Source organism: Lissotriton helveticus, chromosome 5_1 (assembly GCF_964261635.1).
Source record: "Lissotriton helveticus chromosome 5_1, aLisHel1.1, whole genome shotgun sequence".
Lineage (NCBI taxonomy): Eukaryota > Metazoa > Chordata > Amphibia > Caudata > Salamandridae > Lissotriton > Lissotriton helveticus.
In genome coordinates, this window is record NC_136065.1 from 1,273,026,100 (window position 1) to 1,273,038,283 (window position 12,184).

Below are 12,184 nucleotides of genomic sequence, written 5' to 3' on the forward strand. Positions count from 1 at the left end.
CTCTCCAAAGAATTCCATGCTAAAATAGATAAACACATCTCGGCTTTTCTATGGCGGGGCAAAAAAGCGAGAATCAGCTTAAAAAAACTTCGATTGGATAAGAAATTAGGAGGAGTTAATCTGGCGGATTTTAAAACATACCAAATAGCCTTCTTAGCAAAACAGGGGTCTTACTGGATATCCTCCCAACCTGACTATAGCCCAGTATGGCTGTCTGTAGAAAAATCGATACTGAAGGGGCTCAGCCCCAGCGCCCTACTCACTGTCAAACCCAACCACAACCTAGGTCCAGGTCTAATCTTCAAAAACACTAAAATGGCTCTCTTAAAAGTCAGTAAATATTTACCACATCAATTCCGACATTCACAGTGGGAGTCAATATGGCACAACACAGCCATCACATACAAAGGGAAACCTCTCAATTACCCCTCCTGGATAGACAAGGGCGTCATATTCCCCCACCAACTCGTCGGAAACGCGCTACCCCTAACCTTTAAAGAAATTCAGGATAAGTTCCACCTCAATAATATTGAATTTTATAACTTCCTACACATTAAAGTAGCTTTAGCAAAGGCTAACCTGAAAGATGCCACTCCATCCCTCCTAGATTTATTCCCCTCCCTTAACAAGCAAGGACACCAAGTCTCTAGCTTATACAAATTAATGCGTCCTCAAGCGTCCTCCCTAAATGCACCCATCCAACGATACTGGGACTCATTCTCCTCCGTACCGAACTCGGACACAATTTGGGCCAGAACGTGGGAATCCACCACCCGCCACAAAATATGCCCTACACTGTCTCAAACCAAGTTCTGGCTTCTACATAAAGCATTCTGGACTCCCAGGAGGTTGTTTCTTCACAAAATTAAGGACGATGACACGTGTTGGAACTGTTTGGGGGTGGGAGGAGATCTGGAGCACCTAGTCTTCAAATGCCCCTGTGTTCTCTCGTACTGGGACAAGATCTTTGGTTTCATGAAGGAAGTCCTACATATTACTCTACCAAGAGAATTCTCGTCGCTTGTTCTAGGTTTTGCCAAAGCCGTCACTCTCAATGAAAACGATAAAGCCCTACTGGACCTGCTGCTGACGGCTGGGGTTAAAATCATACTTAACAACTGGAAAAGCACGTCCAAAGCCTCCTTTCCTCACTGGTTGAACTGGGTATCGTACTTGAGAGGTGCTGACAATATATCCTTGACCTCCACCCCGTGGAGACCCCCATCGAGGAAAATCTGGTCCTCGCTAGACACTTATTTTGATACATACAGACCTCCTTGAATCTTGTTTACAAGGTCCTAGAGCGTGACACTTATTTTGATACATACAGACCTCCTTGAATCTTGTTTACAAGGTCCTAGAGCGTGTCATCTCACAATGGTTCATTCTGATTATTAGCCAGTCTGTGTTTTTGTATATTCTTAACCACAGAGTGAGGTCTCCAGCTTCCACATGTACTACAGGTTTGAGATACGAAAATGTACATCTTATGTAGCCTCAGCGATAGTGGGGTGATGCCTACCTACTTCAAGGTCAGGCTATACATGACACCAGTTATCATCGGAATGTATGTGGACACTTTCAGGGGAATTTTATGTACCGTGATGGACTATTTGTTTTCTGTTTTATGGACTCAATTGCATTATTGATACCAACTTTCTGTATTCCTGTTCATGTGACTGTAACTTTTCGTACTGAACCGACTATTCCTGTACTGATGATTCTCTTTGCAGCTCCTAATAAAAAATCTTTTGAACATAAAAAAAAAGAAAACTAATTTAGATGTTAGCATTATTGGTGTATATGAGTTCATGTTTTTTTGACCGGGATCAAGAAGGGGGGAACCAGATGGGTGTGAAAGCAGGATTTTTGTCATTGGGAAGGGTAATACCAGGAGTCAGTTTAGTTTGTAGGGTTTGAGCTCTGTGGATAGCTTCTGGGAGGGGGTTAGCTCAATATCAGCTGTCCCACTGTGAACAGAAAAGGAGTTATAACCAGAGCAGGTTTCCTCAAACTGGAGGAGAGGGGCGTGATGAAAATGTGCTAGAAACTAAACCCAAACACTGGATGAAGGTGCAACATCTTCATTTGTACCCAAAGAAAACAAGCATCCGCAATGCAATAGGCCTCATGTTTTCACTAGTTTGAGCTATTGGCATTGTAAATAACCATACCTTTTATTTATGTTTTGGTTTTAAAACCTAAATAAAAGGCATTGTCATTTACAATGCCAATAGCTTAAACTCTAGAAAATGCGAGACCTATTGCATTCCAAATAATTGAAGGCATCGCTGAGGTACCCCCTTCTGTCTCCCATGGCCCCTGAAGAGCTCCCAATTTGCTACAAGTTAAGTAAACAAGCCTGTGGTCACAACTGGGCACGAGATACCCTCCTGCAGTAAGAGAAACTCATTAAAGAAAATAGTGCTTACAGACTAAATAAGACATACCGTGTAAAAAGTGAAGTAAAAGGGCCAATCCTCATAGGAGGTTACAAATGAAGACACAGTGGTACTAAGGAGGGGCTAACAAGCCTAATAACGAATTACGAAGGACAATGGAAAGCCAATGACCAATATGAGTTGAGAGTGGGCGGGGTTTCCCAGTACAAACTCGAATACAGCATGGCTCGCAGAGCAGGACATGCGCTCTCAGGCTCGACCTAAAAACGTAGAAAACCCAGTCACCCCAAGCGGCAAAAAAGGATGCAGTGGCATGGCATAACACTTCCCTACTCCTGGTGCAAGGACTGTGTCTGTCATTGTTTCCAGACAATGTTGTAGAAACTTGCGTAGCTGAGACCATGCCTCCAGGCAGGGGACTGCAACTGCAGAGTTTCTCATCCTTAATCTCATCAGTTGCTTCTTTAGTGAAGTCTGCACAAACAATTGGCTGTTTGATAGTGTTGGAAATGAAGGGACGGGGGGAAAGAGGGTAGTTCATTTAGCTCAAGAGGGTTGTAAGGCCTCCATCTTGCACCAGCAATTTCCAGAGTCTCCTAAGGGTTGTTTTAGCCAGCCTTAACTGCCAGAGAGAACCCTTGCCTGTGCTACGTCACTGCTGTGGTGTCCTCTGCATGAAAGAAAGCTCAGGAACCAGTGAAGTAAGTCAGGAGGTATTTATTAAACCTCATCCACAGGAGACAGCATAGTAACTGCCCAAGAGGGAACACAACCAAGGCAAGGTTCCAGAACCACTACAGTAAAGGTTCTTGGTACATTAAAGATACAGTAACAATAAATAAGCACCTTCACATATCTCCCACCAACAGAAAAAGAAGAACATTAAGTAAAACAGATAAAACAAAATTTAAACAAGAATGAAAATGAAAGGTCATAACGCATAGTCTCTCAAATAGGAGGGTGGTCTACGTATTCTTTGACATCTAGAGGAAAGCATGGGTAAGTTAGGATCATTGACAGAATTGGAAAACCTATGAAATAAACCTTGTCTATCATAAGAGGAATCAGGTATAGGTATTCTTGACCTAACAACAACAACTCTGCTTTTGTTCCAAATTCTACCATCCTCTGTTTTAATGGCATTCCTGAATATTTTCACAACAGCTTTTACATCAGAGAATTTGGACCAATTTCTACAACCAACAGGAGCTTTGATGCGAACTAGGTCACCAACAAGAACTTTTTGAGCATTTACACACTTTCTCCTATCAAAATAAATCTTTCTCTCATCTTGCTTCCTCTCCTCCCTCCTTCGCCATTCACCTATTCCATTATCAACCAGGCCTTTATTAAGATCCATCCAACCAGGACACAGATAGGTGTTGGGAGCCCTTCCTTTAAACAAAACAAAGGGGGATCTACCAGTAGTTGTGTGGGGAGCATAGCGATAAGCATTTATTCTGTCTTGTAGGACAGATTTCCAATTTAATCCAGATGATCTTGCTAACTGTATAGCCTCCTTCAGGGTTTTATTAACCCTCTCAACAGCACCGTTGGATTCAGGATGGTATAAAGAACATTTTTTATGTAAAATACCTGATTTTCCCATAAACTCTTCAAAAACCCTTGAACAGAATTGTGGTCCATTATCTGACAGGAGACTATTAGGGAAACTTTCTTTTTTAAAGATGGTATCTAGAAACTTTATTACTTCTTCAGATGTGATCTCCCTTACAGCACTCACCTCAATCCATCTGGAATAGAGATCCATAAGGACTAAAAGATAAGGTGTATCACTTACACCTGACAACGGACCAACTATATCTATGGCTAGTTCATCCCAAGGATGTTTTGGAAGGGATCGCTTAACCATTGGCATCTGTCTAGTTTTAAGTATTTTATCACTTGCAGAACATTCTGGACAATCTCTCACTAATCTTTCTATCTCCAAATCCATCCCTGGCCACCAAAATTGCATGCGTAGAATTTCTTTGGTTTTTACAATACCAAGATGTCCAGAATGAGCATGAGATAAAAGTTTTTTTTCTAATTCCCAGTGGAGGAACCATTTTTGTTCCCCTAGTTAAAAAACCAGAGTGAATAGAAAGCTCGTTAGAAACCAAGGTCCACGGTTTTTCTAAGCGAGAGTTATTGCTCAAGGACAGTATAACTCTTTTTATTTCTTCATCTTTTTCAAGTTCATCCCTCCACTCCTTTTCCTCAATCGCTCCCTCTGTAATCTCACATACATTTATAGATTCATCACAACAACCTACAGCATCATCTTCATCAAAATTCTCTTTACCAACCATTCTCGAGAGACAATCAGCAGACTTGTTTGATACACCTGGGATATAATCAACAGAGAAATTAAACTCTTGTAACGAAACAATCCATTTTTTAATTCTTGAAGAGATTGAATCCAATCCCTTCTTATCAAAAATTTCTTTTAACGGTTTATGATCTGAATAGACTAAAATCTTAGTACCCCAAATTAGGTTTTTTAATTTTCTCAGAGCCCAATAGATGGCAAGAGATTCTTTTTCTATGACAGAATAATTTAATTCCGAGCCCCTTAGACATCTTGAGGAGCAGCAAATCAAGTTGTCCTTCCCATTTCTTTTTTGTATTAAGACAGCACCAAGTCCCTTTTCACTTGCATCAGTGAATAAAATTGTAGGAAGACCTGGCACAAATGCCTGAAGAGAGGGAGCCTTGTTCAATTCTGATTTAATCCCTACAAATTCAGTTTTGCATACATCAGACCACACATACTCCACATTCCTCGATGTCAACCTTCTCATAAACTGTGTTTTGTCTGCAAAATTAGGAATAAACTTCCCATAGAACTCCACCATACCAAGGAAGGAAATTAATTCTTCCTTATTCTCTGGATCTTTTATTTTGTTGATGGTGTCAACTAATTCTTTTTTTTGGAAAGATGCCCATGTCAGTTATTCTATGCCCTAAGTAATTTACTTCCTTCACACCAAATTTACATTTGCTTTTTTTTTTTTTTTTTTTTTTTTTTTTTTTAAGAATGTTCACAATAAGAAGGGTTTGTTTTTGGAATCTTCCTTTCTCTTGCTGTGTTCTTTTCCTCTAGGCTAAGCAATTGTTGAGTTAAGGAAGATCATAGAATCCTTCAACAATGGTTAGATTAGAATGATCTGTCTTTCTTTCTTGCATATGATAAGATTCTTTTGATGACAATGTAATGTGGGATGGTTGTGCAAGAAAAGAGAAACGTTCTTTTATTTCAGTGCTTTGCGCTTTTTAAACAGGACAGCAGAGGGCGCTGTTACATCATAATAGAACGAGCAGAGTAGCGCGAGCAAAAGAATCCATGCGCGTGTAACACTCGTGATGTCTATTTCATCAACGCGAGCAAGTCAATTTAAAAACAAGTAGAGTAGCGCGAGTAAAAGAATTAATGCGCGTGTAACACTCGTGATGTTGATTTCATAAGCGCGAGCAAGGCAATTTAAGCACGAGCGTTGTTCAGCGCGAGCATGGTTCGTTTTATCTGTTCCAGCTAAAGACGGTCCTTTTCTTTTAATAAAAATATTCTCCTCGAGAAACCTCCCACCTTACTCCTCACCGCTTTTACTTATACCGGCCGCTGGGAAGACTCCGCTTCCTTTTCTTTATATTTAACTGCCGCTGGAGGAGAAGGGGAAATTTTCTTCTTTCTCAGTCTCTGTGTTGAGGTGGAAAGTGATGTGGATTCACCCGATCGTCGCCATAAAAATGTGGTGTCCTCTGCATGAAAGAAAGCTCAGGAACCAGTGAAGTAAGTCAGGAGGTATTTATTAAACCTCATCCACAGGAGACAGCATAGTAACTGCCCAAGAGGGAACACAACCAAGGCAAGGTTCCAGAACCACTACAGTAAAGGTTCTTGGTACATTAAAGATACAGTAACAATAAATAAGCACCTTCACAACTGCCTTGGTACCTGCCCCGCACCATAGCTCAGCATGCCTGTCTTATCTTCACCAGCCACTAGATGTGAATTTTCTATTGACTTTTAGCGGACAAAAGTTACATTTCTGTTACAGATACCACAAGGATGAGCCACGTGGGTGGTGGGGAGGGCCTGGAATTGTGGAATTCTGTAGATATAATGAAAAAGTACTGTGATGTGATGTTTGATGCTAATCTATAGTCACTCCTTCTCTCTCTCTCTTTCCTCGTCCCATTGCCTCTCCTCCCTCTCGCCCTCACCCTCTTCCCATCTGCAGGCAGCAGAGCTGGCGGCACAAATCTTACTGAACCAGGGACAGGTGAGTGACTCGATGACACCGAATGATCCGTTATTATGTGTTGTCTTGGTCGTAATACAACAGCTTTATTTCAGACCTCCAGAAATGGTGGAAGTTATGCGGCAGTGACCCAGTGTGTGATATGTGATATGCTTCCTAATCTGCCTGGCTGCTCTCTGGGTCCCAACCCTTTGTCCCCCGGCCCTTTGGAAGGCCTCTCCTGGGCTCAGACGCCGGCTGTTCTGGCTTTAGAAGGGTCACTCCCAGGTCTTGGTGCCGAAACCGGTACAGTTTTATCTGCACGTGGGGGGTCTTTCCTGAGAGTACGTTCTCAAGCACCATCTGCTTATGTGTTTCCTTGCACCTGCACCTATGACACTGGCGATGTAGCAAAAGACACACAATTGATGAATGGAATGCAGAACAAATCAAAACATTCACCCCCAGTCAAGAGATCTGGGTTAAATCCATAATTCTTTTGCTCACCATGCCACCCCAGTTTAGACCTGGCCATATGCAAATCAGTCTTGACCCTGTGCCTCATGGGAACAGTCCAGCCTGAGCTGCCAAGCCATGTCTTCCCTGGACAGGAAACTAGCATCCTAGGACCGGTTTCTGGCTATCCGCCGTCTTCAGCCAGGATAGCTTGACTCCAGTGGCTTAGTGAACACGCGACCCACGTCTGGGCATACCCTTGCCACATAGGGCGAACAGCAAAACACACAAGATGATGGACGTAATGTTGCACATTGGCAAAACATTCACCCCCAGTCACAGATCTGGGTTTAGTCCATCGTTATTTTGCTCACCACACCAGTTCAGACATGGCCATATGCAAATCAGTCTTGACCCTGTGCCTCATGGGAACAGTCCAGCCCGAACTGCCAAGCCAGGTGCTCCGTGGACCGGAAACGATGTAGACGTCATCCACCCCTGACATTAGACTCTCCAGGTGAGGCCTTTCTACCCAGACGGTGCTTCCTTGTCCGTCGTCATCCTTGTAACCTGTTACAGGCGAAAGCCACTTCCGGGGAAACTTTACCCCGTTGGATGGCTCCTCCTCGAGGCCCCTGTCATTGGCTCGTGCCCGCTGACTCCCCGTGGGGGCCGTGTCATGCAAGCCAGTGGCCTCTTGCTGGACGTGCCACGGTTTGAGATGTACCCTGTACTTTCCCAGTTTGGTTTGCTTTAATCCCCTCCCTCTCCTGCGAGATTTGGCCCCCATGCTTCAGCTTTAGTCTCGATTACAGAGCGGAGGGGACTAGGGTGGCATTTGTTTAATTAATGAGCTTATCTCTCTGTGATTGGATTATCCCGGGGCCCGTGCATTATACCTTGGCCGCCCCATAATCCTTTTTCCATTAACTTGTGTATTCGGTCAGCTGGTTGCTGGCCTCTGCGCCTGGAGCCCTCGCCGTGCGGCAGTGTTGTTGTGTTGTTGTGTCTGGGGAAAGGGCCCGAGTGCGCCGCCCTGTGGTTTATTCTCAGCGTGGGCAGGGAACCTCGCCCCCTTTTGCGTTTGTTTTTGCTGTGGGAAAGCGAGTCTTCCTTACCCCCTTGGCCAGGTGCCATTGCTTATTGGGTCCAGCCGCCCCTTCCGTGTTTTACCTCTTCACAGAACAGCAGTTTGTGGCCGGTTGATGCCACAGCGGGACCTTGCTTTAGCATCCAGAGCTAGGCTTTAGGGCACCCGAGGCAGGCGTGGCACTAGAATCCCCAACACTTTACATCTTAAAGCTGCCAAGGTTTTATTCAGTGACGTTCAACTACCAAATGTGGGACACTTTTCTGTGAGTAAAACCGAGCGACCATTAGCATGGAAAGAGAGATATATCAGAAAATGTACCCTTTTGAGCAATGAGAAGCTCTAAAAAGAACCTGAAACGTCTGCGAAACAACTGAAATTGAAGGTCACTAAACTCCCAGCCATTATAATAATTGGCAACATCGCCAATAATCTGTATTTTTTCCCCTTATGTGTATATACTTGAAACAGTAATAAGAAGAAGAAAGCACATTAAACTGTGTTCTGCTGCTCCGTTGATGATTTCTGACTGATAATTAAAGTAAGACCGAAAATCCATTTAGACAAAGTATACAGACGAGTAAATATACATTTCTATTTAAGTATTGTGTTCAAGCAGAATTGCAGAATCTTGAAATATGAACATATCCCCAGCATTGCTCCCTGGGAAAGGTGGCAACCCTAATCCCTGCCTTAAAGTACAGCAGTAGGGCACCCCCTCCTCACAGATTCAGTGTAGGTGCAGCTTTTGCACCCTTCTGAAAGCTTTCCTAGTACAAAACATATATATTTATTTCATTATATTTATTTTGAAGGTTTTATATAGCGCGAAAAGACTCTTACGAGTATCAGAGCGCTTTACTAGTCGAATGTAAGAAGAAAACACAATGTAGCAAAGCAAGAAATAGTTGAAACAGCGGTACATAGCTTTTAGTATAGGCGGCAACAGTGCAGCCTTCCGTGCACACCCAAAATGAGTACAGTACAGGCAGAGGAAAGCTACACAGACACGCACCCTCACCTTCCAGTTTTAGTAACTTATAGACACAGTTCTGCTTAAACAGGATTAAAGCAAGCTTCCCTCACTTACGGCATGTTACTGACATACCATACATGCGTCATTGGTGAGCACAGCATACACATACACGCATCGTTCCACTCAAAAATCCCCAACCTTTTCACCGTGTGGTGCCTTGGCAGTACCAGTACATACTTTACTCACACGCTGCACAGGCCGCAGCTGTGAAAGCTTCCCTGGCATGCGTCCTTCCAACACGTCACATGTGGTATGGGAAGAGAGACGGACGTGAAGGATGGAGGGGGTGGGAAACAAAAAACTGCACCCGGGTCCTGCGGCTCATTGTTCTGGTTTTGCGTTGCCATCAGTTTCGCTTTTCATTCATCCTGGCACTCAGGAGAGTGGCATTGTGGTTTCACTCTAGCGTGTTTTTGCCAAAAAGGGCACTCTGAGATCTTTAAAAAGTTAGATGTCTTTGTTAGCATATCTTGGGTTTTCTAGACGAAAGCATGCATTTCACAAGGCCCCTCATACCAGTGTCCATAGTTGGAGGTAAATAACTTTATCTGAATATTAGAAACCATGTTACATGTAAATAATGCATTAATTCTAAACATACTCAGTGTGTGTGTCGCGCTCCAGGCATTCTACCCAAGAGGCGCACTGACGGAGTGTGGACATGTAATGAGGCTGGTGCCGAATACAGCGCACTGCTCCGAGAGCTCTGCCACAGGAGCCTTCATCTGTGTGAAAAATAGACGAACACAAGTGATTCTTATGTCTTTTACCCTGTGCGTGGTTATGTCTGACTGGGGCAGAAAATATGCCACCCCATTTGCTGATCGCGGCAGTTTTTAACTTGTAAAGAGCAGCTGTGTGGATGTTTTGCACTGGATGGGAGACTGTGTGCATGTATACTTGCTGCGGACAATGTTTGTGGAAAAAGTTGTAAAAATGAACAGTAAAGCCAGGCTCGCTGTAGTATATTTCATAAGAATAAAATGATGAAGTCAATGTAAGTTGGGAGTACAGTTTATTCGCACCCAGTGACATAAGCCCCACATAAGAGAGATGTAAGCCAACATAACACTCGCCAGGCCATAAAAAAGGCCCACAAACAGCCAAACAACCAGCTCACACACTGACTTGTCGGACCAGTTCTTCTGGCACTGCCAGTTTGCCCTGTAGGCCAGCTGGACACAGGCCCCACGGATGCAAGCAAGTATAACAGGAATGATTTGGCGACAATTCCCAGAACTTGCGCTTCAGTCTACACGTTTTCACAAGCGGAGCAATCTCTCCCTCATCCAGTGCTGGGTGTAATCAAGGTATTCAGCAGAACCCGCCTCTCTGTTCTTCCAGTAGATGTGCTTGGGTGTCATCAGACAAGTGCATCTGATGTTGTTCTGATATTTGAGCCTGGGGTGGGTGTAGCCATTGAAGGGCAGAGGTGAGAGGGAAGGCACCTGCTGTACTCCCTGTGAAACTCTGAGAACATATTTCTGTTGATCGAATTCAAGCTTTCTGGCTGCAGTTGCTACATACATACCTTGTCATGGTACCATTGGGAAGATTAGGTTTTATTTTTCTGGTATAATGTTTCCAGATCTTCCTTAGCTGTGGTTTTGAAAGGAAGTATATTATATTAGGAATATAGTCATGAGGTTTGCATGTACAGCTGCCCTATTGGCAATGTTTGCAGTGCTGCTGTGTACTGTCAACCTCTGAGTCACTTTATAGTGTAAGTGTACGCTAACCGCTACCACTTTGCCCTATTTGGGTCTCCCTCTGATCCTGAGGTCCTTTCTTGATTGATGACGACCATTCCCCATCACCAGCTTCTGCATGCCATCAGTCCGCCGGAGATATCTTCTGTATCTTCTGTTTGCCAACTTACTGCAATGCTTTGCACCGCTGACTTGCAGGTTCAATAAATCAACAATCAATCCATCACAAAGTGTTAGAGAGCACTGCTTTTCACCCGAGGGGTCTTAAGGTGCTGGGTGGAAGGTCCGGCCTCTTTCACAGAGGTAGTGGTTGAAGAGCCAAGTCTTGAGCTGTTTTCTGAAGTCCTTCTGGGATGGTTAGGTGTCAAGGTGGAGGTAGTTCCAGGACTTAGCGGTGAGGTAGGAGAAGGAGCGACTTCTGCAGCAGCTGCGACTGATGTGGGGGATGTGGGCCAAGAGGAGGGTGAAGTAGAGGAGCTCTCTGAATGGTTGGTGGAAATCCAGGCAGCTGTTGATGTAGCTGGGTCCGATTCTGTTGAGGGGTTTGTAGGCATTTGTGAGGAGCTTAAAGAGACATGTCTTCTGGCTTGAAAGCCAGGGGAGGGCTCTGAGATGCAGGGTGATGCTGGCTCTTCTGGGGTGGTTGAGTATAAGTCTGGCTGCTGAGTTCTGGATGATTTGGAGGCGGTTCAGGCGCTGTTTGGTGGTTCCAGCATAGAGTGCCTTGCCGTAGTCTAGTAGGCTGGAGATGAGGGCTTGGATGACCATCTTCCTGGTTGAGATGGGAATCCATCAGAAGATCATGCGGAGGGTGTGGAAGCAGGCAGATGAGACTGCTTCGATGTGTTGCTTCATGGTGAAATGGGAGTCTAGGATGATTCCGAGGTTGCATACGTGGTCGGTGGGGGTGGGGCTGAGTACGGAGGGCGAGTTGGTTCTTGTGGTGTCTGCATCTTCTGTGAGGGATAGACTAGCTGGGTGTCAGCGTAGGAGATGATGTTGAGTACGTGGGTGCGGCGATGTGTGCCAGAGGTGTCATTTAGGTGTTGAAGAAGGTGGGGCTGAGTGAGAAGCCCTGGGTGCTCCACATATGAGGTTCTTGGGTGTGGAGAAGGGAGGGAGGTGGATCGACTGAGTTCGGCCGGAGAGGAAGGAGGCAACCTAGTCGAGGGCATTACCCTGTATGCCTATGTGGTGAAGTCTGGTGATGAGGATGTGGTGGCAGATGGTGTTGAAGGCTGCCAATA

General features: G+C 44.5%; 1 protein-coding gene across 3 annotated transcripts in view; it reads left to right on the forward strand.

The window, feature by feature from the left end:
* Positions 1-12,184, forward strand: part of NDRG2 (NDRG family member 2) — a 205,054-nt gene that overhangs the window by 90,509 nt on the left and 102,361 nt on the right. For all 3 annotated transcript variants that reach the window (XM_078644081.1, XM_078644080.1, XM_078644082.1), the window contains exon 3: positions 6,647-6,688. In XM_078644081.1, the coding sequence (XP_078500207.1) occupies positions 6,647-6,688 (42 nt within the window). The remainder of the gene's footprint in view (positions 1-6,646; positions 6,689-12,184) is intronic.